At 39.9% G+C, this 27,983-nt stretch overlaps 1 protein-coding gene across 2 annotated transcripts; it reads left to right on the top strand.

The window, feature by feature from the left end:
- Positions 1-28: 28 nt before the first annotated feature.
- Positions 29-27,983, top strand: LOC107596172 (microtubule-associated protein 1B-like). Of its 2 annotated transcripts, none has more exons than XM_016286843.1 (8): positions 29-353; positions 3,026-3,127; positions 14,390-14,472; positions 18,432-18,572; positions 18,696-20,171; positions 21,930-25,686; positions 26,747-26,979; positions 27,132-27,983. In XM_016286843.1, the coding sequence occupies exons 1-8, from the start codon at positions 167-169 to the stop codon at positions 27,285-27,287; spliced, it is 6,135 nt and encodes a 2,044-aa protein (XP_016142329.1). In that variant the 5' UTR covers positions 29-166; the 3' UTR covers positions 27,288-27,983. The 2 variants fall into 2 exon arrangements, with proteins under 2 accessions (XP_016142329.1, XP_016142328.1); XM_016286842.1 differs by having other exon boundaries at positions 18,696-19,962; positions 21,721-25,686.

Here is a 27,983-nt window from a genome sequence, read left to right on the forward strand (position 1 = left end):
GCTGGATGAGAGGAGAGGCAGCAGCGGTTCCTCATCACTACGACACACAGTCTGAGGATATAAAAGCCTGGGCCACTCCTTCTGCGCCCGCTGCACGGCTTCAGATACCAGCTCGCTTCAGACTGCCGGACAGAGCGTGTGCGAGTGTGCCTGGGTGCCTGAGAGAATGGCGACGCTAGTTGGTCCTGTAGATACTCCAGCACCCTTCGGAGGTGTCAGTAGCATCAAGAACACGGCATCCCCCACGGCCTCGACACATCACTTCGACGAGGGCAAATATTACCTGCTGGTGGTCATTGGGGAGCTGGTCACTGACGAGCATCTGAAGTGTGCCATTGCGGACATTGAGAAAGGTAGCGCAGCTGACACGAATAACGTGCAATGTTTTAGTGCTATTTGTCCCGTGAATCTATTTTAAATGATGTTTGGACGCGTATGCCTTCTGCAGTTGCCTTTTCAAGTTCAATAGTCTAACCTTGAACTCACGTTGGGGTTGAATAGGTGATTTGAAATGGGGAATCTAGCCACAAAATTCTGCTGACTGCAAGAAACTTTCCATGCATCATGTTATTGGATTTCTTTGTTGTGTGAATATGTAGATGGAAACTGTAGCGCAGCCCCTCCCTGTTAGTAACTGGCGAGTGCAGGGCATGTCTTGCCAAAGCGATCGCATCGTGCCACCCCGCTTCCCAAAGACACCATCATCATTACCATCAGCACCATCACTGTTTTCACAGGGCGTGCAGCTCTGTCCGATGATCCAGCTGTATGTTGCTTTTGGCCATATGACAAACTGTCTGACTTGTGTTGTGGGCTAGGATGATTCAGCACGCATATTTATAGTGCGTCGATCAATAAGGCTTATCGCTTGTTTTGCGGGGTGGAGGGTCGTAACGGAGCATCGATCCGCTCTGCAGTCAGGATGTGCACCATCACCTTGGGTTGGGTCTGCGTGGATTTGATGTGGCGCGCCAGTTCTTTGTTTCCTAAGCTCGTCTTTTTCTTACTATATCCCTGGCTTGTTTTTGCGATTCATGTGGGAATCACCCTAAATAACCACGAGAGAGATTTTCAGTAAATAATTAATTGAATCACTGAATGAGTTAATCATATGAAATAGCTAGCTGTATTGTATAGCTAGCAACAGTGGCGTGTATGGCAAAAGCCATAACTTTTGTCCACTTCACCAGACCTAGAGACATTGTTGCTGCGCATCCTGATTTAGTTCCATCCTCTTACATTCTAGCTACTCACTCCATTCTAGTCCGACACCGGCTTGTGGGCGTGGCTCGGTCCGCACTGCAGTCCCCACGGAAAGTCAGAAGGGGCCCACGTTCCTGCCAAAAAGGATGTTTCAGTTAGTGATGGGACGCTCGAGTCATTTCCGCGAACCGGTTCTTTTCAACAGCTCATTTAAAAAACTGATTCACGTCTAGACGTAATTAGGCTACGTCTTCACTTGGTCCTGCATCCAAATGTTACAATAAAGCAATAGGAACAATGTACGACATATTGTGTTTTTTATTAGTAATCGTATTTATGTATGTGTCTCAGTTGAGCTTGTTGCAATGCAGCCATGATTCAACGCATACACAAGTCTTTTCAAATCTAATTATAATGTGTATTACAAAATAGCCTACTAATTAGCCTAAATATCTTGGCTGAAAATAAAGTTCTTGCACTTCTGAATGAAATGCTAGGCCTATTTGTTAAACCTTTGTTTATTTGTGTATGTGTTGATAAAACTGTCATAAACGTATTTCCAGTAGGCATAAGATTGAACATTTCTGCGATCTGGATATTAAATTTGAATCCAAATCCGGTTCACTCGCTCTAGATAGCTCGGTTCAACGAGTTCATGATTCACTTCGGTTCTTTAATGAATCATTCAGAGCGATTTGGTTCAACTGATTCATTGAAAAGATCTGACTCAGAAGATCGAGTTGTGAATGAATCAAATAGTGGTAGGCCTAGTTGCTTTTATGGATAATGAGGGAATCATAATCCCTTTGAGTGTGACCATGCGCAAGAATAAGAATAAGACAGAATTATCACTCTTTTCATTAGCTATATCGGGAGACATTAGTATCACTTTGATGATGTCTCTGCTTCCATGCTGAACAATGTACGATTGTTCAGAATTGCTTGTTACCAGGTTCACCTTATTGGAAGCTTCACTGCTGTTTATTGTGATAAACAATACTAAATTAAATCAGGCGATACTTATGCTCTTGTTTTGTGGAACTTTATGATCTTCTGAATTCTAAACAACCAAGTAACAAAGCCAGAAATGGAGGTGAAAATAGCAAAGCAATGCTTCAAAAAGGAAACCATACAGTCACTATTGTAATAGCAGTATATTACTATAATTGCCTTGAAGACATACAATATGAGTTGTGTGTGTGTAGAGGAAATAAAGGGGTAATATTCTTTTCTGGGAGCAAGTATGCATCATAAAAACAAAACATGTTCGTCATGAACAATGTGAACAATCTTCTTAACCTTTACCATTCAGAGGCAGATAGCACTTCATTCAGATCTCGAGAAATGTTCTCTTCAACACACAATTTTTCTTCTGGCTAACCATTGATCAAAAAGAGAATTAGCACAGGCGTCTAGTCTCAGAACATTTCATAGATATTTCCATACATTGATTGACTTTTGCGTGTGAACCAACAGAGCATGGCATTTAGTTCACGTGAATTTAGTGATACTGGGCTTCAATTCGATATAGGAAAGATCTGAAACTCAATCTGATTATTTGAATGCCTCCCCCTTTAGACTAATCCAAAGTACAGTAAAGTATGTTATTTAAATATGCCCAATTGAGCTTCAGATCTCTCCCTGGTGTATTGCTACATGCTTCATACTCAAGGTGCTAAATAAACAAACATTTAATTGAGACATAGATTTTTTTTTGGAGCAATAGCTTGTATTCTCAGTATATAAATGATGATATATAAATAATGATCTGTAAAAAGTGCAACATATTTTGTGTTTTCACACTTTTCCCTCTGATTTGCAGGAATTCGTTCATGGGACACAAACCTGATTGATTGTAACCTAGACCAGGAGCTGAAGCTTTTTGTTTCGCGACACTCTGCCAGGTTTTCAGCCGATGTGAGAGGTAAGCTGAACATGATCTGCTCACTTCTTATCCCTTAGCCAGCTCAAAACTCTTACATAGCAATTTCATGATAACCTAATATTAAATACTTAAAATATAGCGAGCCCAAAGTTCAATAGTGGTACATTAAAGAGCAAGTATTTTGCACTGTTTCTTTTCCCAATATAAAAATTTGCATTACCATGACGTAGCAAAATCTCTCATGTTGCAAGGTCATTAAAACAGCTAGAAAATCTGCTTAAAAATCTACTGTCTATAAATATAGACAGGAAGAGTTCCAGTGACATCATTTCAGTGCCAACTAAATCAGCTTGTCGGGGATGAAAGATGTGACAATCACTTCAGAGGGTTCGGTGCCTGAATCGGTCAGCATTACACCTGTTTACATTTTTTCCATCATGGTTTGCTCTGTGACTCTTCTGACCATCCCTATCACAACAGCAATATGTTTTGTTACATAATGTCATGCTCCAGCTGTTAAGTAAAAGCATAGTGATTCTTATCAGCTTATTAGCACTTAGCATGCAAACACTGGTGGGATAACCACAATGTTCAGAACTTATTAGCTTCCCTATTTCTTTCTATCTTTAACCCTCTTCTATATCTAAAGTAAACTCATATTTGCTTTTATATTATGATTTTTTTTAATGAGTTCTTGATGAATTCTTTTGAAGAAGATAAAAGAGGTGGGTTTAGACGGTCTGCCTGAAGCTCTGTCTGGATCAAACCCTGTCCCTGGTGTCCCCTCCTCTGTCCTCCCTGCACACTCGCTCTGTCTGTCTGCCTCTGGTTCTTTTGTTTTCTCTATTTTCCTCTCTCATGCTGAATTGCTGCAAGGGATGAAAAGCTAGATGTAAGATAATTAGCTGAAAAAGTAATGACAATGGGTTTGTCTCCTTTTGAACGCAAGGCTTCACACATAGGGCTTCAAATGCAGTCAGACCTGAACAGTAGAATGCAATAGAAATTTTCACAAAACAGCAGGAAATTGTGGTAGTTTAACCATAATGGATATAACTTCCAGAGAGACACTCAGTCTGCTAAAGTAAGCAAATGATGAGCCAACACTGACCTTTAATGATTGAAATGTAATCTGTGCTTGAACACACACACACACACACACACACACACACACAGCACTATAGCTTAATAGCATAACTTACACTCATCATGACTGTCTCCTTGATTATATATGTTAGTACAGGAAGCACTTGGGACTCTTCCGGTATTGCTGTTAGGCAGCAAAGCTCATTACTTTGATGAGATCATCAGAATTCAGTCTGAAATTCTTATTTACTCATCTGAATGGCTGTCGGAGGAGGTCAAAACATGAATATATCATTGGCTACTAATCCCCCCTTTAGGATAAAAATGACACATGTAGTAGGTGTTGGTTCATTTCCATAATCAGATTTATTTCTCGATGGGTGGCTTTATACAAAGCTTTTTAGAAAATTAACAGAGGAATTTGCATTGTGCCTCTTTTGGCCCTAAGCCTTCTAAGTGCAAAGCCATTAGCTGTCCACCACAGACAAATACCTAGTGGATGTATTGATAATTGCTTTACCCCACCAACCTCCCCCTCCTTTTTTTTACAGCACTTTCAATTTTATAACCGTTCTTGTTACTTTCAGAGGATTTTAATTTAATTTAGTCTTTAATAGTTTTCAGTGTAGAATATAAGCGAGTTGTAGGATAATTATCTGTTGAACTCTCCTACAGTTTTTTTTCTCAGAGGGTTAAACAGATCAATGGGGGCAGGGAGAAGGTGGGTTATTACTAGTTAGCATGGTGGAGGGCAAAATATAAATCATTAAACATCTGAGGCCTGTGAAGAGTACAGGGAGACTTGAGACTCACATACACACACATATTTACGTGTATTCATTTAGTAGATGTTTTTATTCAAAGCAGTGCACAGATGAGAAACATTACAATCAAACTAAGAAAAAATATTGGCGAGTGCAATTTTTTTGGAAGAATAAGAATGCAAACACATGGTTATTCACATAATTCACATGGAACAAATCAGACAAAATATGGAGAAAAAAAACAGAAAGGAAAAAATGAAGGCACAAACAGGAAATCATCTATTTTTGACGAACTCCTTTGTACAAAAGAAACGCTCAGATTCCCCGTCAGAATCTCTAATAGAAGATGAGTCACTAGTTTTCAGTGTAGAATATAAGCGAGTTGTAGGATAATTATCTGTTGAACTCTCCTACAGTTTTTTTTCTCAGAGGGTTAAACAGATCAATGGGGGCAGGGAGAAGGTGGGTTATTACTAGTTAGCATGGTGGAGGGCAAAATATAAATCATTAAACATCTGAGGCCTGTGAAGAGTACAGGGAGACTTGAGACTCACATACACACACATATTTACGTGTATTCATTTAGTAGATGTTTTTATTCAAAGCAGTGCACAGATGAGAAACATTACAATCAAACTAAGAAAAAATATTGGAGAGTGCAATTTTTTTGGAAGAATAAGAATGCAAACACATGGTTATTCACATAATTCACATGGAACAAATCAGACAAAATATGGAAAAAAAACAGAAAGGAAAAAATGAAGGCACAAACAGGAAATCATCTATTTTTGACGAACTCCTTTGTACAAAAGAAACGCTCAGATTCCCCGTCAGAATCTCTAATAGAAGATGAGTCACAGTGTGAAACTCTGTACTGTGAAACAGTAAAAAAAAAAAGAAGACGAGGAAGCACTTGAAAGAATGCTTGAGAAAGAATTATGAGAGAGGTAATATTGTGTCTGTGAGGCTCAGGAGATAAAAGGAACATGGAGGATTCCTTTGCTTCTGAGGTACTTCAGGGCCTTTAGAGGATAAGCATATTGTACCTGAACTTTGACTTTTTCATTGCTTTGAGTCGAGACTAAGTCTTAAATTTTGCTTGGAGGTTCAAAATTAGATCAGCTGTCATAGTCCAGCAGATTCGCACAGCATCAGACCGTGCAGTATGTAATCAATAATAATGAATCCGCTTCTGTAATGTAATCAATAAGCACTTAACAAATGATTGCACTGTCTACTGTGTATTTGCATGCTGTCTGTTCATCTGAAATTATGCAATATTATTAATAATTAACAGTATGACATATGGACTGGCTATGTTATACATTGTCACATTATAAAGTAATATGGTACTACTTTGTTAAAATTGTTTTCTTTCAACAACTTGACAATTTAAAGAAATAGTTTATCCAAATATTTTGTCATTTATTTACTGTGCATATGTTGTTCCAAACATATATGAAATTCTTTCTTCTGTGGAAAACAAATGTAAAAATAAAATATAATGAATATCCAGTAATTTCAATTCAGTTTTATAGTAAATTCATATTGTCCTGGGCGTGTTTGCAAATTATAGATTTTTTTGTACAGTCTATAAAATCTTTGATTAATAAATACTGTGAATTGGTATTATATAAAGCTCTGTAAAAATAAAGGTAACTTGATCAGTTTTGATTCTCTATAGTTTACTTCTAGTTTTACATTCGGGGCCTTTGGTAGATGGTTTTTTCAAATTTAATTTACAAGAGTACTTCAGTCTTTGAATGTGAGCCAGCCATGGTCTACAGACAGCAATCATGCAATTCTAAACGTAATGTGAGTAAAAGAACACTAGCTATAATTCAAGCACAATACATATAAAGGAAAAGAGCACTCCTGCATCTGTGCTGCGGTCAGTCACAGAAAGTGAGACATTGTTTCAGTAAACCTGTTTTTAAAGCATACTTCATGGTGTGGCTCAACTTACCCCAGCATGTGTTACAAGATTATAACAAAGGCACATCATATATTTGACATCAACTTATAAGGGGTGTGATATTCTTGCAGAGTTTGAAATAGGTGCCTTTTGTAATAAACAAATGTGGGTGCTTTGTATACAAGTTTGAGCACTCTAGCTCAAAAATTCAGCGAGTTACAGATGCTGAAACAAAAAGCATTACAACTATACTCGGACTCTCCCTAAGTGGTATTGATATTTCTAACTATTCATATGTGTGTTCGAAATGTCCTTTTCAAAATCCAATTTTTTGCATCGAAAGGACAGGACAGAGTTGGAGAGAGATAAAGTGAGGTAGCAAGTCAAGTTCATGTTCATGGCATTATGTTTGTGTGGATGCTTTGTTTGTGCGTTGTGGTGAGTGTCATTAGATGAGGCTGCCTGCCCAAAGGGTATTCAGCCTGTATTAGTATCAGAGACAGTGAGAGTTGAGATCAGGACAAGAGGGGTGAGGACTGGGTTGGGTGAGTGTGGCAGCGCAAAGCTATAGTGCAAGTTAAACAATACGGCGGCTGACACATCTGCCCCCACAATCAAACTGAAATGGAAGTATCCCAGCTTTTAGGTGACAATCAAATATGACCGCTTTAGCTTACTAAAAGCTGTAAGTTTGTAGTTATGTTACATATCTTGTGAAAAAAGACTCTGTCACTGGCCGGGACAACACTTGAACTCCCGTCCCCATCTAGTTTTGGGAAGTTGAGGAGGACAGTTGGTAGTGCAAGCCATATCAGTTATTTGAAAACTTTTCGTAGAAGAAAGCTCAGCCAAGAGCTATTGTAAATATATATATATATTTTTTTTTTTTTTGGTAGTTTTGGTTCAAATTTGTGCACTTTGGGCACTGGAAATAAGCAACCTTGCACTGATGTGCTGCGCCATCATTCTTGTGTTTTTCCAACCTGCCTCTTCTCAAGTGGTGTCAGAAGTGGGATGGCCATCCGCAAAACAGTTCTCCTCGGCACACACCGGTTACAACCACCACAGATGGTAACATGGTGTCTTTAATGTGAGACTTTCTGGCAGCCCAGCAGAAATGCGTGGAAGGTTTCATATGTGAACTCCGGGGACTGCGAGAATCAGTACAATGGCAGATCATTCAGCAGAACATTTGGCGTTCCACTCCATCTCGGAGCGTACACACAAAAAAACTGCCTGCCAACGTGCGAGTGTGAATTTGAATTTTCTTTCGTGGCATACTGCACTTATAATAAGTGCAATTGACCAATCCGTAAGCCCCTCCCCTTGAACGCAGATGAGCCAATGGCAGTCGAGTATCAGTGGCACTGAGAGTGGAACTCCGAAGCTTGCGTCATTTTTATAGGGTTTATGCTTCAAAAATGGAAAAACGATGTGCCTGGGGTACTTGTAACAGTGATTCCAGGTATCCTGAGAGGTTAGGCAATGGAATTTATTTTCTTAAATTTCTTAAACCCGGAGCAAAATGTCCCATAGCATTCACCCCCAATCCCAATGAAGACAAAAATGTTTGTTGGTTGTCATACTCTCATTAAGGCTCCTATAATATAATAATAATAAATATAGCACCATTAACTAAAATGGCAGTTGTGGCCAAATGGTTAGAGAGTTGGACTTGTAATCTGAAGGTTGCAGGGTCTGAGTTTGAGTCTCAGTACCGGCAGGAGTTGTAGGTGGAGAAGTGAATATACAGCACTCTCTTTGCTCTGGGCGTTGGAGCAAATGGCTGCCCACTGCTCCAGGTGTGTGTGTTCACTACTCACTGCTCTATGTGTGCACTTGGATAGGTTAAATGCAGAGCACAAATTCAGAGTATGGGTTACCATACTTGGCAAATTTCATGTCTTTCCTCAGAAAGTTTTTTTTGCACTTTTCTCCTTGATTCGTTATAACTTTTGGCAGTCTATACTACTCCATATGTTTTTCTCGGCCCGACCGATTAGTACAGCCTAAAACATGACAATAATTGACCATTTTCAGCAGCAATAATCAGCAAAATTTGGGAGTTCTGTTCGGTTCAATGGCATTGTTTACGTTCAGTGCCGCCAATGTGGCAGACTTCCGGATTGATGGCATGTAGTGAAAACACTTTATTCCAGAAATGGAATTGTACAGCTACAGCTCACATGCATGAATGTTGAGGTGTGTCTGAACTAGCTGATGCACAAAATCAGCACCCTGATAAAGAGGTTGACTGGCACAAAGTATTTTATGTATTTTGAAAATACAAAAATACTAATCTTAAATGTATTTAAATAAAAATTTTTTTAAATACATTAGATTTTTTTTTACAAAGGCTTTATAATACAAAATACAAAATAGATTTTGTATTTCAAATACATGTATCTGAAATACTGCCTATTACTGTGAGAGGGATAAATAAAAAAATAAAAAAGGGATTTAAATTAAAATGTAAAAATTTACACACACTGATATTGTTCCATATCTGTATTCCCTTCTTTTTACTGCTGAACACAAAAGGAGATCTTTTGAAAAATGTTTCAACTGTATTAGCCCATACAATGCAAGTCGGGTCCAAAACAACAGTGGGAGGAAAAAAAACAGAGCAAAACATTTCAGTGTCAGGTTTGGAAAATCAAAGTATGGTGGGGGATCATTTCATCACAAAAGCTCCATTTTACTCATCCATGTGAATAATAGTTGGTGGCAGCACCTACATTATCCAAGGGCAGAGGAAAACTCTGCTATCGACCGTGGCATAATTTGTTCGAACTGTAGTTCGCACCACTGATTCTAATCACATTTTTCTCTTCATCTCTTTGGAGTTCCTGACAGCAGCTGTTTTTGTCACATAAATGGCCTTCCCCCCTGGTGTGAGGCTGGCCCTGTAATGATGCCGCTTTTCTGCTTGCGTGAGTCTGGGTGTGTGCTGTGCAGCTGGAATAGCATTCATGACAAATTACTTGCACCTAAAGCCGTTTTAACGGACCTGCCCAGATTTAGAGGAGTAAAGAGAAAATAAATTAGGTTAGAAGAGAATCATTCTTTACCAATACACAGATGTCTATGCTCTGAAGAATATCTGCAGCTAAACTAGAGCAGAGAGTACTGCAGTGAAATGACTGCAACACCCCTGTAGAGAAGAAATGAAGCCACAGTGTGTTCTACATCAAGTATGCTCCACTTGCTATGCAGATGTCAATTTCAGCCAAGTCAGATGCTTTGTATTTCTTTGTTTAATTCATTCTTCCATTCCATAGCTCCTCCCTCCCATCTTCACACTGATCGCGATAAAGCAGATTCTCCCAAAGGAACTCTAGATCCCACTGCTAATGATCAAAAAGAGATTGGCCCATATTGGGATGTGGAGTCTCAGATATGCCGTATACCTACTTAAATAATGGTGTTTTCTTGGGGGCAGATGCATGTACAATTTAATAAGAAACACCTTTAACACTAATTAATCACTACCCTTAGGAAAATCCTCACACATTCGATGGTTGTTGCCCTGGTTGGTCCACATTATTTTTCTGAAATGCTACTAAACATGAGCTGACTGAGTCAGTCTATGTAATGCTAGTTATGTCTTTAAAAAGTTTAGTTTGTATACAGATATATTTTGTGGAGAGCGGTCAGAAAAAGACAAACAATGCAGGGGAAATAATAGAAGAAACACATAAAGGTACAGTGAATATGATTACATGAGGGAATATGGAAAGGAATAAATTCAGAGCGTTAATGATGGCTCAGCAGGTGGGAAACACACTGTAATTACCTACACTGCATGAGAGAGCCACCTGGGTTTATGCACACACACATACAGACTCACACAAACATACTCTGTTCTAAGGAGAACAGTCTTTAAAATCTACACAGAACTTACAAATATATCAAATAGGCTGATGAGAGAAATACAATAAAGCTCTTTTTATAGATCCCTCTGAGGTTTAGGTAAGACATTGGGTCACATTCACTAATAACTGCATATGCCTACTAGGGATTAGGGCTGTCAAAATGACTGAAAAACTAAATTCGAATTTTCCACTTAAGTATTATCGCAATTCAAATTATATTCTAATTTAAAAGGCATCATTTCAGTTAGGGGGAAAAAAAGCTTTTGGCTTCTCTCCTGAGGCCGCAAGAGGGCGCATCGAACAAAATATTATGCACGTTTCTTCAAAGCGTAATAAAATAACACGAATATCTTTGAAAAAAAGTGCATAATGTTTAAAATAATGTTTATAAACCATATATAATTAATAAAGTTGCTTAAACAATTAGAAAGAAAAAAAAACAGCACCATGCATGTATGTATAGTTTAATACAAAGGACCGAAAACCAATCACAAATAGTAAGCTACTTTCTTCATTTAAAAACATGAGATACAGTGGGTGAAAACCACCATAAAGTCTTGAGACATGTTTTTTAAAAGTTGAACTTACATTAATTTTACATGGCTTTCTAAACATGCCGCTCTCTTGTGCCAGACACGAGTGCAATGCTGATAGATGCCCCACTAGAAAATGTGATAAATATGCGTTCTGTGTGAATGGCTTGGTTTCAGTTTCGCCATAAACAACATATTCGCCACACTGATGCTCTCGTTTTGCGCTATATATTGAATGAACAACGTAGCAGCGCCACATCTAGTGGGTTCAACTGAATAGGCTAACAAAAGCATTAAAATGCAATGACACTTACATTGTCGTCGCATTTTATGCGCCACTGATAGGCTGCCTGACGGCTGACGCAGACCTAAAATTCGAATGCAATGTTTTTGCATTCGAATGTGGATTTTTTTTTTTCATTCGACGAATATTCTGAAATTTTTTTGACAGCCCTACTAGGGATGTTCCGATTAGGATTTTTGCAGCTGATACTGAGTACCGATTTCTTGTCATGGTGATCGGCCGATACCGATGCCGATTCTGAAGTTAACTTCCGGTCTGTATTTGTTTATCAGTCTGTCTATGGCGCTGGCTACAAACGCAGTTAAAGTTAAGGTTAAGGTAGACTGAAGTTGGGCTCAGGTGGTTGTGCTGTGAGATGTGTTTCCCATACATTTATTTATTTGTGGCGCTCGCCACAATATAAAAACTGACGGATTTTTCAAAAGGCTTCTTCGTTGAATAAACATGAGCACGTACTGCACGTTTAAAAATCAAAACGAGACGCGGGTGTTTTTATATCACTGTATTTCTGAAGGAATTTTCAACGTCATTTTCATTTAATCTTGCATGTTATATGCCTGATAAAGCAGCGTTTGTGAGCTCAGCGCTGCTTTGTGTACAGCCATTACTGGGGAAACCTCTGTTTCTCCTGCTTTAAAGCACCTCCTGCTGGCAGAGAATGAATTAGCATTTTCAGTAAGTCCGTCTGATTTACGCTGCAAACATATTTTGCTTTTCCTATATCCACGGGTCGGGTAATAAAAAATGCATTCTGATTATTTGCGGGGGGAGGGGGTCGCGGGGGGATAAAATAAATCATAAATGATGCAAATAATAACTACATTTTTTAAAATACATTTTTTTTCATGAGGCAGACTATTTCGTGTGTGTGTGTGTGTGTGTGTGTTCACCTGATAGTTGCAGTGACAGAAACGGTGACATTCCAGATAAAGTTTGCAAGGAGTAAAGCCTGTGTTAATGCTATTGAGTAGGCTAATATGGCCAAAGAAAATATTTTGTTTTATAAATAACGATAAATGTTCATTTAAAAGCAGCCCACGATCAGTGTATTATGTTACCGTTATCCCTTACGGCTCCGACAAGGTTTTGTTCTGTCCTCCACGCTGTGACAACTCACAAAAGACTATTTTTAGGAGAGACGCTTCAGAAACGTGTCGTGGCTGGCTCATAAACACAAGCACTGACTAGAGCGGCCGCGATCAGCTCCGGTGTTCTGACAAATAATGCTACCTATCAGATTATGCTACCAACACTGTAAATTGTCAGAACTCCGGTAGCTGTGGAGTCGCAACGCGCCGCACACGCGTGCAGTGAGGCGCAGATCAGCTCTAACGTCACTGAATCTACCTTACGGCTCCGACAAGGTTTTGTTCTGTCCTCCACGCTGTGACAACTCACAAAAGACTATTTTTAGGAGAGACGCTTCAGAAACGTGTCGTGGCTGGCTCATAAACACAAGCACTGACTAGAGCGGCCGCGATCAGCTCCGGTGTTCTGACAAATAATGCTACCTATCAGATTATGCTACCAACACTGTAAATTGTCAGAACACCGGTAGCTGTGGAGTCGCAACGCGCCGCACACACGTGCAGTGAGGCGCAGATCAGCTCTAACGTCACTGAATCTACTGTTAAAAGTGAACCATCTATTTATCATATCATCATGCAAAACATACATGACAAATAGCGAATTTTTCATTGTTTCTCGAAACGTCATAGCATTTCCAATGTAAACTCCCTGGTGCACCAAAGCTTTATCTACAAGGTTATTTTACAACTAATTTTGGCTATGGTGTGACCATGAAAAAGGTTGTGCACTGTTAAGTGCAAATGGAGAATTTAGATATCGAAGGCCTTATTCTTCAGGCAATTTTCAGCACTTATGGAGTGCCTAGTCACTGAACCTTTACAAACAACCTCAGAGGGGGGATTATGAGACTATGAACAACAATTGCTGAATGAGTGATGAGGCTGATGTTACAGAACGGGCTCATAGACCTCTGCAGTAATAGCAAACTGTCTAGTACTGACAGTGACAGAGTTGACCAATTCCTGCAAGCTTACAGCCTCACCGCTTCCGGACAGCTTGATGAATTTATAATAGGATCAATTCACCCAGACAGAGATCGGGAGGTTTTCACTTGAATTTATTGTGAGCCATTTGGGCAGGGGGATGGGAAATATGAGATATTGAAAAATCAAAGGCAGAATTATATTGTCAATATAGTCACGGTCTCAGAGGACATGTATATACAGGATGTACAGAGACAATTCTCAGTTAGCCGAGAAAAGGGAACACACTGTGGAATACTAGAAGCTTTTTCATGTTCCACCCATGAGGTGATTGAAAGGATGACAAGTTGCTGGAGGAGGGCAGAGGTTAATTGGATATCTGTGCCAATAGAGCGTATAGAGAAATGAGGAAGAGAAGGATATTGTACGTGCATGAGTACACACTAGGCAATTAAGTGATACAGATCACATAAAAAAAACAACCCCATGACCTTTTTGACTGCAAATTTAACTTAAAACTCAATAAGGCAAATATGCATGACAAAAGGAGCTGAAAGAATTGTAGTGAAAAGAAAAGGAAGACAAGGAAATAAACTTACCAAAACTAGTTCTGTCTCCTGTCTTTATGGTTCCTTAAGCAGCAGCATTAGTGTTTTGTGTTCAAGTGAAGACAATTCTTAAAATATATTGGCGTATTCATAATATTTGTCTTTTTAACTCAGTGTACAACACAAACCAAAGCATATGAAGATCCCTATGTCCATTTTGTGTACATCACTCTGAGCATTAGTAACATGTCATTTTATTTACAGGACAAAAGATTCTGCATCACAAAAGTAATGTTTTGGAGACAGTAGTGCTCATCAACCCTTCAGATGAAGCTGTTAGCACGGAGGTAAACACCCTCTTTCTGTCTCTCTATATTTCTTTAAATATATCTCGATGTCTGCAGCTAAAACATATTTTAAAACTGTTGTAGGTGTGTGCTTGTCATAGAAACAAATACCTTATTGGGGATAAGAATAAATGCAGAGCAGCTAGTAACCTTTAGGACAAGAACCAGTGGCGTAGCGTCTGGGTATGCAGGTGCATATGGGCCTGCCAAGCTGGGGGGAACTTTTAATTGAAATGAGGGAACGAATAGAGCCCTCCATGGTCCTGGCCCTTGTCCAACAGCTTATGAGAATTCTCTGCCCGAGTCCGACTGGATACCGTGACTTTTTTTCTCTCTCTCTTCCCCATTACACAGCTAATAAAATAGTTCATTTTTGGTTTTTAATGGCAAAGTGGTCATATTTATTTTTGTTTCTTTATTAAGTTAATTTAGAAATATGTTTGGAACAGTTTATGTTTGTTAAATTAAAATTTTTGTTTTTTAAAGGAGCGACCAAGCGGCAGCAGCAGACAGTGAATTAAGCATTATGTTTGATCAATTTAGCCTTCTCAAACCAACACGACTTGCCTAAAATAAACAGACATAAAACACTTCATGAATTTCACAGTATTCATTTAAACATTTAACCTAGATAAATGAGCGCTGTTAGGCGCATATCCAATAGTTTGTGCAGAGAGTGGAAGCTATTGCACGCTTTGGAGGACATGAAGGCGCCACCGCGATCACTTGCATTTTTTCTTTTTTAATTATAATTCTGTCAGGTCAGTCGTAACCTTCCAATCACCACCGAAGTGTTTTATATATTTTGATTTTTTTTATAAATGAACATAGCTTGATCTCAGCCAGTTCATGTCACCCTAATTTCTCATGCTCATATGCTCACATTACTCAGCGTGAGCACATATTCAAGCGGATCAGAAATTATTAATCTCTAATAAGTGGCAGTCCAGCAGGGGAAGCATACACTGCGGAAATACTTCGAATGACTGTCATTGATATTACATTCTTATATGTATAGAAGCCATTAGGAGCGATAAACGCGTGCTTCTGACGCAGCTGAAATCAACCGCACACTCACACAGCTAATGAAACATCAACCTTAGAAATAAACAACCATAACATTGAAATTATGCCGCTGAATACAGTGAACCCCAGTTGAAACGCATACACGAGAATGCTTGTTTCATTTAAACTTGTTTTCATGGCCTTAACTATCGGCGTGTCCTCAGAGCGATTACATGCTCTAGACTTAGTGTTGTGCTGTGTATGAACACAGACGCGTAAATGCTGCTGCAAATATGCTTTTTCTTTTTTTTCAATTAGCAGTCCAGGTAATATACACAGCGATATGGATTAAAACAGCATTCACTTATCTTAGACGTGGATTTCAGATGTTCTGAAACACGCTGCAACAGTTTGATTTGCGAGCAGCGATGCTTAATTTGCTCCGGAGCAAGCCGAAAAGCAGCTGAATAATACTGAAGAGAGCTTATATAGGAATGCCGCGATAGGTGTCGTATTCCTATAGGTAGATGTGATCAGCTGAGAATCAGCTGATGCAAGCTTGACTCACGTGACCTGCCAGAACTAACGCTAAAGCTTAATTAAGTGGAAACGTAAAAATACGCCGCCATTTTTGCTCATAAAGGTAAGAGTATACATAATTCGGAACTGCAAAGGGTCTACTTGTATTTGTGTGCACTCACAATATCAACAAAACCTTGTGCTTTTGTAAAGTAAGGAAAACAAACAGGATGCGCTTTCTGTCCTCTTGGTCTTAAGCAGGAGCGCTTCACAGACATGATACATTTATCTATAGAATGCTTTAAATTACTATTTTAAAACGAAATAATTCAAATTGAACACAGACGCGTAAATGCTGCTGCAAATATGCTTTTTCTTTTTTTTCAATTAGCAGTCCAGGTAATATACACAGCGATATGGATTAAAACAGCATTCACTTATCTTAGACGTGGATTTCAGATGTTCTGAAACACGCTGCAACAGTTTGATTTGCGAGCAGCGATGCTTAATTTGCTCCGGAGCAAGCTGAAAAGCAGCTGAATAATACTGAATAGAGCTTATATAGGAATGCCGCGATAGGTGTCGTATTCCTATAGGTAGATGTGATCAGCTGAGAATCAGCTGATGCAAGCTTGACTCACGTGACCTGCCAGAACTAACGCTAAAGCTTAATTAAGTGGAAACGTAAAAATACGCCGCCATTTTTGCTCATAAAGGTAAGAGTATACATAATTCGGAACTGCAAAGGGTCTACTTGTATTTGTGTGCACTCACAATATCAACAAAACCTTGTGCTTTTGTAAAGTAAGGAAAACAAACAGGATGCGCTTTCTGTCCTCTTGGTCTTAAGCAGGAGCGCTTCACAGACATGATACATTTATCTATAGAATGCTTTAAATTACTATTTTAAAACGAAATAATTCAAATCGAAAACAAAAACTCTTTCATTATGTAATCCGTAAAGATGCATTTTTTTATAAAGGCACATCCAATGAGGACATGGCGAGTCAGGTTTGTCAGATTCATTTTTGCAACATTGATTCAGAAAAAATGTATTTATTATTAAAGGGGTCATATGATGCGATTTAAATTTTTCTTTGGAGTGTTACAAGCTCTTGGTGCATAAAGAAGATCTGTAAAGTTGCAAACACTAAAGTCTCAAAACCAAAGAGATATTCTTTATGAAAGTTAAGAGTTAACCAAGCCTACCTAAAACAGCTCGTTCTAACACGCCCGCACATACCTACGTCACGATCTGGGAAGATTTGCATAACGCCGCCCAAATGTTCACGCAAAGAAAGAAGGCGTAACTTTTAGTCTCGCTGTAGTATTGTTGACGCTGTGTACTTCGTTATGAAAGCGAAACTACTTTGTTTGGTCTTCCAAAAGAGGACGATACCCGCTTCGTCATGCCTAGAGCTGATCTGTGCTGGTCGCTGAGGGAATACATCAACTTTCACAGTGGACAAAGCGGAGTCCAGCTCAGCTCATAATAACAACGATAATAAAATCATGTTATATTGCGTGAAGTTAATGTGAAAAGTCCACCTATAGGCCTACTCCAAAAAAAAAATATCTGTGGCATCCGTCATTCTTTTGACTTTTTAAAAAAAAAAAGACGTTTATTGTTTGTATTTGATCATAAAATTGACAGAAGGCTGAGACTTTGTAGTAACAAAGCACAAAGCTGCGATTATTGAGTGGCTTGCGGGCTACAAATAATGAATGGACTTGAAAACTTTAAACATCATTTCCAAGCATTAGCCTATACCGTAAATAAAACAGCTTGTGAATAGTCACGATTCACATAAAGTTATTTACTTCAGAAAGATCAACAATAGGGCCTAAGTTAAGTTAACCGAGTTACAAATTTTTTGCATATGGGCCCGGGGCTGACTCACTACACCACTGACAAGAACATTACGGTTATAGTGTTGGCAACAGTATCAACAGAAAATATGTTGACTAACCTAATATTACAAAAACAATTATATATTTTTTACACTACAAAGATAAACCCTGTTCAATATTTTAATTCACTAATATGCCAGTACTTCAAAGAGTTATGTATGTATTGGGTGTGTCACAGTTGCAGATAAACTCACAAATGCACAAAACGCTCAAACACACAAAGCTTTGCTTGCAAACTGTGACTGCAGTTTAACTCTGCATTAATAATATGGAAGAGCACTGCAGGTCTGAGACACAGAGCCAAAGTAATACAATTCATCAAAACTAAACCTTATAGAGGAGCTTATAGAAAAAAAAGTGTACTTCTGTTAGATGGGTAATTCAGATATTGCATTTTAATAATTTAGGATAACTTTCACATGCTGTGTTAGTTTGTTGCAACAAATGCAAGCCATGATTCATTCAAATCAAGTCCGTGTTTAATGAAGATTATAATATTTTATAAACTTTTTGTCTACACTCAGGTACGTCTGATGGTCTCAGACACAGCCCACCATAAGCTGCTGCTCCTAGCAGGACAGTGTTTTGAAAATACAGGCGAGCTGATTCTCCAGTCAGGCTCCTTTTCTCTCTCCAATTTCATTGACATTTTTACAGATCAAGAGGTGAGTGATTGTTAGCTTTTTGCTTCAGTTAGCTATGTTTACCAGTTTTGTGACTGCTTTTGAGAAGAGATTCTAATAAAAGTTAAATGTTTAGTGAAATGTTTCAATTCATTTGACTCACAGATTGGAGAGCTTCTGAGCACCATACATCCAGCCAACAAAGCCAATTTAACTATTTTCTGTCCGGAGCATGGTGACTGGAAAAATTCAAACCTGGACAAACACAACTTGCAGGACTTCATCCATATGAAGCTAAATTCCCCAACCATCCTTCCAGAAATGGAAGGCCTTTCTGAATTCACAGAGTACCTGTCAGAATCTGTAGAAATCCCATCCCCATTTGACATGCTTGAACCCCCAACTTCAGGGGGGTTCCTAAAATTATCCAAACCATGCTGTTATATTTTCCCTGGTGGACGGGGTGATTCAGCACTGTTTGCAGTTAACGGCTTCAACATGCTGATTAATGGTGGATCTGATAGAAAATCATGTTTTTGGAAGCTGTTACGACATCTGGACAGAGTGGATTCTGTTCTCCTTACACACATTGGAGATGACAACCTTCCTGGTATCAATAGCATGCTGCAGCGCAAAATAGCCGAACTTGAGGAGGAGCAGTCACAGGAATCCACAGCTAACAGTGACTGGACAAAGAATATGATCTCACCTGATATTGGAGTTATGTTTGTCAACGTGCCCCAGAACCTAGAAAACCTTGAGCCCAACTACAGGATTAGGAGAAATGCTGAGGAGGTATCTCTCATGCTGCAGTACCTAAACAAGCTGTCTTTAAAGCCTGAACCTCTGCATAGGAATATTGGGAATACAGTAGAACCACTTATACTTTTCCAGAAAATGGGGGTCGGAAAGCTTGAAATGTATGTTCTTAACCCAGCTGAGAATAGCAAGGAGTTGCAGTACTTTCTGAGAGAATGGACTGGTAGTGATAAAGACAAAGCCCCCATCTTGTTACCAAATGGAAAAGAATCAGAGCTCCAAATCTCGTATTTGTCTTCCATCTCATCACTGATTGTGTGGCATCCAGCTAACCCATCGGAAAAAATTATCCGTGTTCTCTTTCCAGGCAATTCCACTCAGAATAATATTCTGGAAGGCCTAGAGAAACTTAAACACTTAGACTTCCTCAAACATCCTGTGATCACACAGAAGGAGCTTAATTCAAATTTAGCACCAACACTGAAACAAGCTAAGATGAAACATAAGACAGATAGTAAAGAGAGCCTGAAGTCCACATCAAAACCATCCCCAAGCAAAAATCTCCACAAAGAGTCCAAAGAAGAATCTCTTGAAAAACTAAAAACCCTGAGTAAAACTGACTCTGTGGAAACTCAGGAGCCAACACAAAAAACAGAGAAGAAAGAAAAAACACTTGTGAAAAAAGTGAAAACCGGGGATAAGGACATTAAAATCAAGACTGAGCAAACACCCAAAATTGACACTCCAGAGAAAAAGAAAGTTGACATTAAACCAAAAACAATGAAGAAAGAAACAAAGAAATCAGTGGAAAAAAGTGAGGCTAATAAAAAGGCTGAAAAACCCACACCCAAGAAAGAAGAAAAGGCCATAAAAGAAGAGAAGGTGAAGAAAGAAGAAGTCAAGAAGGAAATTAAAAGACGAGACATTAAGAAAGATTCCCTATTAAAGGAGAGCAGAAAGGATGAAAAGAAAGAAACTCAAAAAGATGAAAAAGAACCTAAGAAAGATTTGAGGAAAGCCAGTAGCTTGAAAAAGAATGCCCCTAGCACACCCGAGGTGAAAAAACCTGCACCTAAACCAAAGGTTGCAGCACGAGGCAAGAGCCCCGGTAGTCCCGCAAAATCTAAAGAAAAGGCTAAGCCCAAGCCCACCAAAAAAGATGCTGGCAAATCAGTGGAAGCACCTTCCGTCTCAAGTGCTACTGGTGAAGAACCTGCTGTTGAAGCCAGTGTAACAGATGTTCTTGAGGCAGAGAGGTCACTGATGTCTTCTCCAGAAGACCTCACTAAAGACTTTGAGGTTCTGAAAGCAGAGGAGATTGCTGAAGATGACGAAATCCTATCACAGACCAAAATAGACAATTCCGATCAAGGAGAGATGATTAGGCATGAAGAAATAACTCCTGGCAAAGAGTCTCCAGAAGCAGCAGAGTCCCTGGATGAAGGAATAGCAACCACAGAAGCTGAGGAGGAATGTGGTGGTACTCCAGGAGATCTAGAGCCAAATCAAAAAAGCAATGGTACCAGTGAAAAATTTGAAGATGAAGGAACAGGGTTGGAAGAGTCATCTGAGATAGGGGACTATGAAGAAAAGGGAGATACAGAGGAAGTGGATAAGCAAGACAGAGTAATATCTAAGTTAAAAGATGACGGAGATCGAGAAGAGCAGGAAACCAAGGAAGGATCAGATTATGGTGCAGAAGAACCACAATATAGACATGACAAAGAAAGTGAGTTGCAGAGTTTTGATGTCACCACACCACCAAAGATCTCTGCACCGGTATCTCCTGCTGTTTCTATTCATGATGAAACCCTACCAGCAGGTTCAGAATGTGAGGTTGCCTCTGATGATGAAAATCGTGATGATCCTCCAGAAGAATACACAACATCTGGACACACTCAATCTACAATTGAGATCTCAAGTGTTCCAACACCTATGGATGAAATGTCTACTCCAAGAGATGTAATGAGTGATGAGACAATTAATGATGAAAGTGATTCTCCCTCCCAAGATTTTGTTAAGTACGGTATGACTGCAGATTATGAGAGAAAGAACCTTTCACCTCTCCAAGACCTTCCTGAATTAGATCACTCCAAGAGCGATGCCACAGAGGGGCATGACTATCATGCATCAGCTTCGACCATTTCACCACCATCTTCACTGGAGGAAGACAAATCTGCCAAGGAGTTTTTAGCTAAAGACACACTCTCTTTTGATTCAAACAGGCTCAGTGCTTCCACTACAACTTTGCCTCTTGTCAGGTCACCTTCTGGTGACCAAAATGTGAATGTTGACCATGTTCATGCAGGTGTGTCTTTACCGATTGAAATGGGAACCACATTAGCTGGGATGTCAAAAGGAATGGAATTATGCAGTCCCGATGATCAAACCTTAGAGGGCCCTTTATCTCCTCAGAAGAAAGAAAAAACACTTGTGAAAAAAGTGAAAACCGGGGATAAGGACATTAAAATCAAGACTGAGCAAACACCCAAAATTGACACTCCAGAGAAAAAGAAAGTTGACATTAAACCAAAAACAATGAAGAAAGAAACAAAGAAATCAGTGGAAAAAAGTGAGGCTAATAAAAAGGCTGAAAAACCCACACCCAAGAAAGAAGAAAAGGCCATAAAAGAAGAGAAGGTGAAGAAAGAAGAAGTCAAGAAGGAAATTAAAAGACGAGACATTAAGAAAGATTCCCTATTAAAGGAGAGCAGAAAGGATGAAAAGAAAGAAACTCAAAAAGATGAAAAAGAACCTAAGAAAGATTTGAGGAAAGCCAGTAGCTTGAAAAAGAATGCCCCTAGCACACCCGAGGTGAAAAAACCTGCACCTAAACCAAAGGTTGCAGCACGAGGCAAGAGCCCCGGTAGTCCCGCAAAATCTAAAGAAAAGGCTAAGCCCAAGCCCACCAAAAAAGATGCTGGCAAATCAGTGGAAGCACCTTCCGTCTCAAGTGCTACTGGTGAAGAACCTGCTGTTGAAGCCAGTGTAACAGATGTTCTTGAGGCAGAGAGGTCACTGATGTCTTCTCCAGAAGACCTCACTAAAGACTTTGAGGTTCTGAAAGCAGAGGAGATTGCTGAAGATGACGAAATCCTATCACAGACCAAAATAGACAATTCCGATCAAGGAGAGATGATTAGGCATGAAGAAATAACTCCTGGCAAAGAGTCTCCAGAAGCAGCAGAGTCCCTGGATGAAGGAATAGCAACCACAGAAGCTGAGGAGGAATGTGGTGGTACTCCAGGAGATCTAGAGCCAAATCAAAAAAGCAATGGTACCAGTGAAAAATTTGAAGATGAAGGAACAGGGTTGGAAGAGTCATCTGAGATAGGGGACTATGAAGAAAAGGGAGATACAGAGGAAGTGGATGAGCAAGACAGAGTAATATCTAAGTTAAAAGATGACGGAGATCAAGAAGAGCAGGAAACCAAGGAAGGATCAGATTATGGTGCAGAAGAACCACAATATAGACATGACAAAGAAAGTGAGTTGCAGAGTTTTGATGTCACCACACCACCAAAGATCTCTGCACCGGTATCTCCTGCTGTTTCTATTCATGATGAAACCCTACCAGCAGGTTCAGAATGTGAGGTTGCCTCTGATGATGAAAATCGTGATGATCCTCCAGAAGAATACACAACATCTGGACACACTCAATCTACAATTGAGATCTCAAGTGTTCCAACACCTATGGATGAAATGTCTACTCCAAGAGATGTAATGAGTGATGAGACAATTAATGATGAAAGTGATTCTCCCTCCCAAGATTTTGTTAAGTACGGTATGACTGCAGATTATGAGAGAAAGAACCTTTCACCTCTCCAAGACCTTCCTGAATTAGATCACTCCAAGAGCGATGCCACAGAGGGGCATGACTATCATGCATCAGCTTCGACCATTTCACCACCATCTTCACTGGAGGAAGACAAATCTGCCAAGGAGTTTTTAGCTAAAGACACACTCTCTTTTGATTCAAACAGGCTCAGTGCTTCCACTACAACTTTGCCTCTTGTCAGGTCACCTTCTGGTGACCAAAATGTGAATGTTGACCATGTTCATGCAGGTGTGTCTTTACCGATTGAAATGGGAACCACATTAGCTGGGATGTCAAAAGGAATGGAATTATGCAGTCCCGATGATCAAACCTTAGAGGGCCCTTTATCTCCTCAGTCATCAGGTCACACACCTTACTACCAATCCCCAGTGGAGGAGAAAGCTGGCACTCTACCATCAGACAAAACACCTGAGCCCCAGGGTCCTATTATTGTTGACATCACAAGTGACAAGGAATCCTCTCCCAGAGAAGCTAGTCCTATTGATGAAGCAGTACCTGTGTCACAAATGGGAAAGAAGCAATCACCAAGTTATGAAGCACATTTATCAACCACTTTTGAGGTTGACCACAAGACCCCAAGCCAGACTGTCAATAATGATATAAAGTTAGCAACTGATGACAGCTCTTCAGTTACATCTGCTACATCTTTGCCACCGGCTAAAGTAGAGAGCCTTTCTGATACAAATCCTTTCACAACATTTAAAGAGGACAGCAAAATGTCCATATCTGAGGGGACCACATCTGACACTCCAGTTGATGAGGTTGTTGCAGAGGACACATTTTCTCACATTGCCTCTGCCTCAACAACATCACTTGCAACAAGTTCTTTACCAGAACCTACAACAGATGATGTCTCCCCATCACTTCATGCTGAAGTAGGCTCCCCACATTCCACAGAAGTGGATGACTCTTTCTCTGTCTCTGTTGTTCAGACTCCGACCACAATGCAAGAAGCAGAATTTTCCCCATCTAAGGAGTACAGTCCCCGGCCTATGTCAATCTCCCCTGATGTTTCCCCTAAAATAGCAAAATTGAGAATGCCACAACAGGAAACAAAATCCCCTGAGCAGTCATTGTCAGTTGAGTGTGGACAAGAATCCCCAGAACACTCATTTGCATTGGATTTCAGCAAGCAGTCACCAGATCATCCATTTGTAGGAGGAATGCAGCGTACAGCCACTGAAAATGGTCCAACAGAAGTTGATTACAGCCCCTTGGATAGAACCAATCTCATGGGAGAACAGCGCAGACCTGGGGAAGATGGGGACAAGGCAATGCTTTTCAGAGAGTCTGATAGTACCCAGGTTGCTTCTGTTTCCCCATCAGATGCCTCTCAGTCCACCCCATCAGTTACAACACCCTGCCAAATTGGGGAGCCAAGAGAAGTTTCTTCAAATGTAGGACATTTCTCAGAGCCTGTTACTCCAAAACAGTCACCCCACAATCACTCTCATTTATCTCCTGATTCATCTCTTGTTCTAGGCGGACCAAGCACCTCACATGAAGGAACAGATAAAGATAAAACTAGTCCCAACTCATTTTACAAAGAGACTGGTATGGATAAAATAGAGGACAGACAAAATCTGGAGAAGACTCCTCCAAAGGCCAGGTCACCGTCATCTCCTATAGTGTCATCTTGTTTTTCTCCAAAGACAGAAGAGCTTAAACCTGGCTTAGGGACAAATCCCTTCACAGACTCAAAATCCCCCACCAGTCCCAAAATGTCATCTCCAGCTCAACATTCTCCTACTTCCAATCAGACAGACACTCATGAGAAGTTTTCCAGCAGCTCCACATCATATTCCTACAGCTGTCAATATGGTGAATCTACTCAAATTTGTGATGGCGGGTCCATAGGGCCAGATACCTCAAAAACAAGCCCACCTCAGTCACGAGCAGATGTAGACTTGTGTTTGGTGACCTCCTGTGAATACAGACATCCAAAGACAGAGCTTTCTCCATCCTTTATAAACCCCAGTCCTCTTGAGTACTTCATGAATGAGGAACATCCTTTAGAGGAGGAAAAGCCACTCGCTAGGTCTGGAGGAGGACCACCGCCACCTGGAGGGAAACAGCAGAGCAAGCAGTGTGAGGAAACTCCTCCAACTTCTGTAAGTGAATCAGCGCCCTCTCAAACAGACTCAGATGTTCCTCCTGGCACAGAGGAGTGCCCATCAATAACTGCAGATGCAAATATTGACTCTGAGGATGACTCAGAAACACTACCAACAGATAGGACTATCACTTATCGTCATGCAGACCCACCTCCAGTCATGCCCAGAGACCCCGCTCCTGCCCCTCCACATCCTGATGCCTGCATGGTGGATCCTGAGGTCCTTAAGGCTGAAGAGGCATCCCAAAAAGATGAAAGAGGGAAGCCAAAAAAGAACATCAACAGCAAGACTAAGTCATCTGCAACAAAGAGCTTGTCAAAAACAAGTGCCATCAAAGAGTCAAAAGTGTCCTCTCCAAAAAAGAATACAGAAGTTACAGATGTTAAAAATGCCAAAAATGCTACCAATACCTCCGCATCAAGGGGAGTGAAAAGCAGTACTTCAGGTAACTCTAGTTTCATACTCAGAGTTTAAAAATATGAAAAATACGTGTACTATAACGCCTTAAAAATTACAGTTATATGTCTATAGCTTTTAAAGAGTCATTTACCTTTGCTTTTAAAATCAGAGATTACTGTATGTATGTATGTATTTGTGATGATGGGTCCATAGGGCCAGATACCTCAAAAACAAGCCCTTCTCAGGCACGAGCAGTTGTGGACTTGTGTTTGGTGACCTCCTGTGAATACAGACATCCAAAGACAGAGCTTTCTCCATCCTTTATAAACCCAAGTCCTCTTGAGTACTTCATGAATGAGGAACATCCTCTGGAGGAGGAAAAGCCGCTTGCTAGGTCTGGAGGAGGACCACCCCCACCTGGAGGGAAACAGCAGAGCAAGCAGTGTGAGGAAACTCCCCCAACTTCTGTAAGTGAATCAGTGCCCTCTCAAACAGACTCAGATGTTCCTCCTGGTACAGAGGAGTGCCCATCAATAACTGCAGAAGCAAATATTGACTCTGAGGATGACTCAGAAACATTACCAACAGATAGGACTATCACTTATCGTCATGCAGATCCACCTCCAGTCACGCCCAGAGACCCTGCTCCTGCCCCTCCACATCCTGATGCCTGCATGGTGGATCCTGAAGTCCTTAAGGCTGAAGAGGCATCTAAAAAAGATGAAAGAGGGAAGCCAAAAAAGAACATCAGCAGCAAGGCTAAGTCATCTGCAACAAAGAGCTTGTCAAAAACAAGTGCCATTAAAGATTTGAAAGTGTCCTCTCCAAAAAAGACTATAGAAGATAAAGATGCCAAAAATGCTACTAATACCTCTGCATCAAGGGGAGTGAAAAGCAGCACTTCAGGTAACTCTGGTTTCATACTCACAGTTTAAAAACATGAAAAATACATGTGTACTATAACACCTTAAAAATACATGAATATATGTCTACAGTCTATAGCTTTTAAAGAGTTGTTTATCTTTGCTTATAATATCAGAGATTTACTGTATATATTTATATATGTGATCTTTTTATTCACATATATATTTTTTGTTGTTGTTAAGGAAGCACTAAGTCCAGCAGTGGAACATCAGTACCTAACTGTCCTCCAATGTATATGGACCTAGTGTACATACCAAATCACTGCAATGCCAAGAATGTGGATGCTGAGTTCTTTAAACGGATCCGATCCTCCTACTATGTAGTCAGTGGTAATGATCCAACAGCACAGGAGCCCAGTAAGGCAGTTCTGGATGCTCTGCTGGAAGGAAAGAGCCAATGGGGAAATAATATGCAGGTACCATTATCCCTACAGTGGCCTGATTCATAATTCCTCTCTCTCTCTCTCTCTCTCTCTCTCTCTCTCTCTCTCTCTCTCTCTCTCTCTATATATATATATATATATTAATGTTGCCTGCTATAAAATGACTTTGCATATCATATTGATAGGTCACACTGATTCCAACCCATGATACAGAAGTTATGAGGGAGTGGTACCAGGAAACCCATGAGAAGCAGCAAGACTTGAACATCATGGTTTTGGCAAGCAGCAGTACTGTGGTCATGCAAGATGAGTCGTTCCCTGCATGTAAGATTGAGCTGTGATTGTCATGATCTAGATGTGGTAGAGGTTGGATGTTAGACAGCAAACAAATGAAAAACTTAGTACATACAGTACATTCACAAAAGCAAATGTTTTGGATCACATTCCACATACTCAATAGAGGAACCAGTAAAAATGTTTCTCAGTAAAATTATCTAGTACTTTTTGAGGTCTCAGGTTGTGAAAAAGTTTGGTTAGACATTGTTGACCACACAAAGACCAATTTTTGGTGTGAATCAGACCTCCTTAAACACACAAACAACCAGCAGAAGCTAAACTAAACTAAACAACTGACTAAATGCATACAGTAGTCGGTGGATGAACACTGTACTGAGCAGCTCCAATAAAATTGAACAAACCCAGGGGTGAGAACCAGAAAGGCGTAAGTGACATTTCACCAACTTTACAGGAGAGCCAAAACAAAAAATGTTCCATAGTTTGATCTGACTTTGTGTACTGATTTCAAATGTTTATAATAAAAATGTGCACACTCATGGATGACAGTACTTTTGCCAGTAGAAAGAGCTCATTAAGAGCTTTCATTTGATATATATATCTCCATTTCACCAAAAATGTCACTTATGCCCTTCTGGTTCTCACCCCTCGAAACTACAAATGTATTTATTTACAAACAGATAAATGGATCACTGAAAAAGAACTCCTTAAATGGTAATGTTAACACCAAAGTTTGAGGGATT

This window comes from Sinocyclocheilus grahami, unplaced genomic scaffold (genome assembly GCF_001515645.1).
Source record: "Sinocyclocheilus grahami isolate Dianchi unplaced genomic scaffold, SAMN03320097.WGS_v1.1 scaffold215.1, whole genome shotgun sequence".
NCBI lineage: Eukaryota > Metazoa > Chordata > Actinopteri > Cypriniformes > Cyprinidae > Sinocyclocheilus > Sinocyclocheilus grahami.

Bases quoted from the DNA above. Each gene is read 5' to 3' on its own strand.
- LOC107596172 (XM_016286843.1), top strand. From the start codon at position 167: ATGGCGACGCTAGTTGGTCCTGTAGATACTCCAGCACCCTTCGGAGGT. The intron at 14,473-18,431 runs GTAAACACCCTC...GTCTACACTCAG, and splicing joins ATGAAGCTGTTAGCACGGAG to GTACGTCTGATGGTCTCAGA. The intron at 20,172-21,929 runs GTGAAGAAAGAA...AAAGAAGAGAAG, and splicing joins AGGCCATAAAAGAAGAGAAG to GTGAAGAAAGAAGAAGTCAA.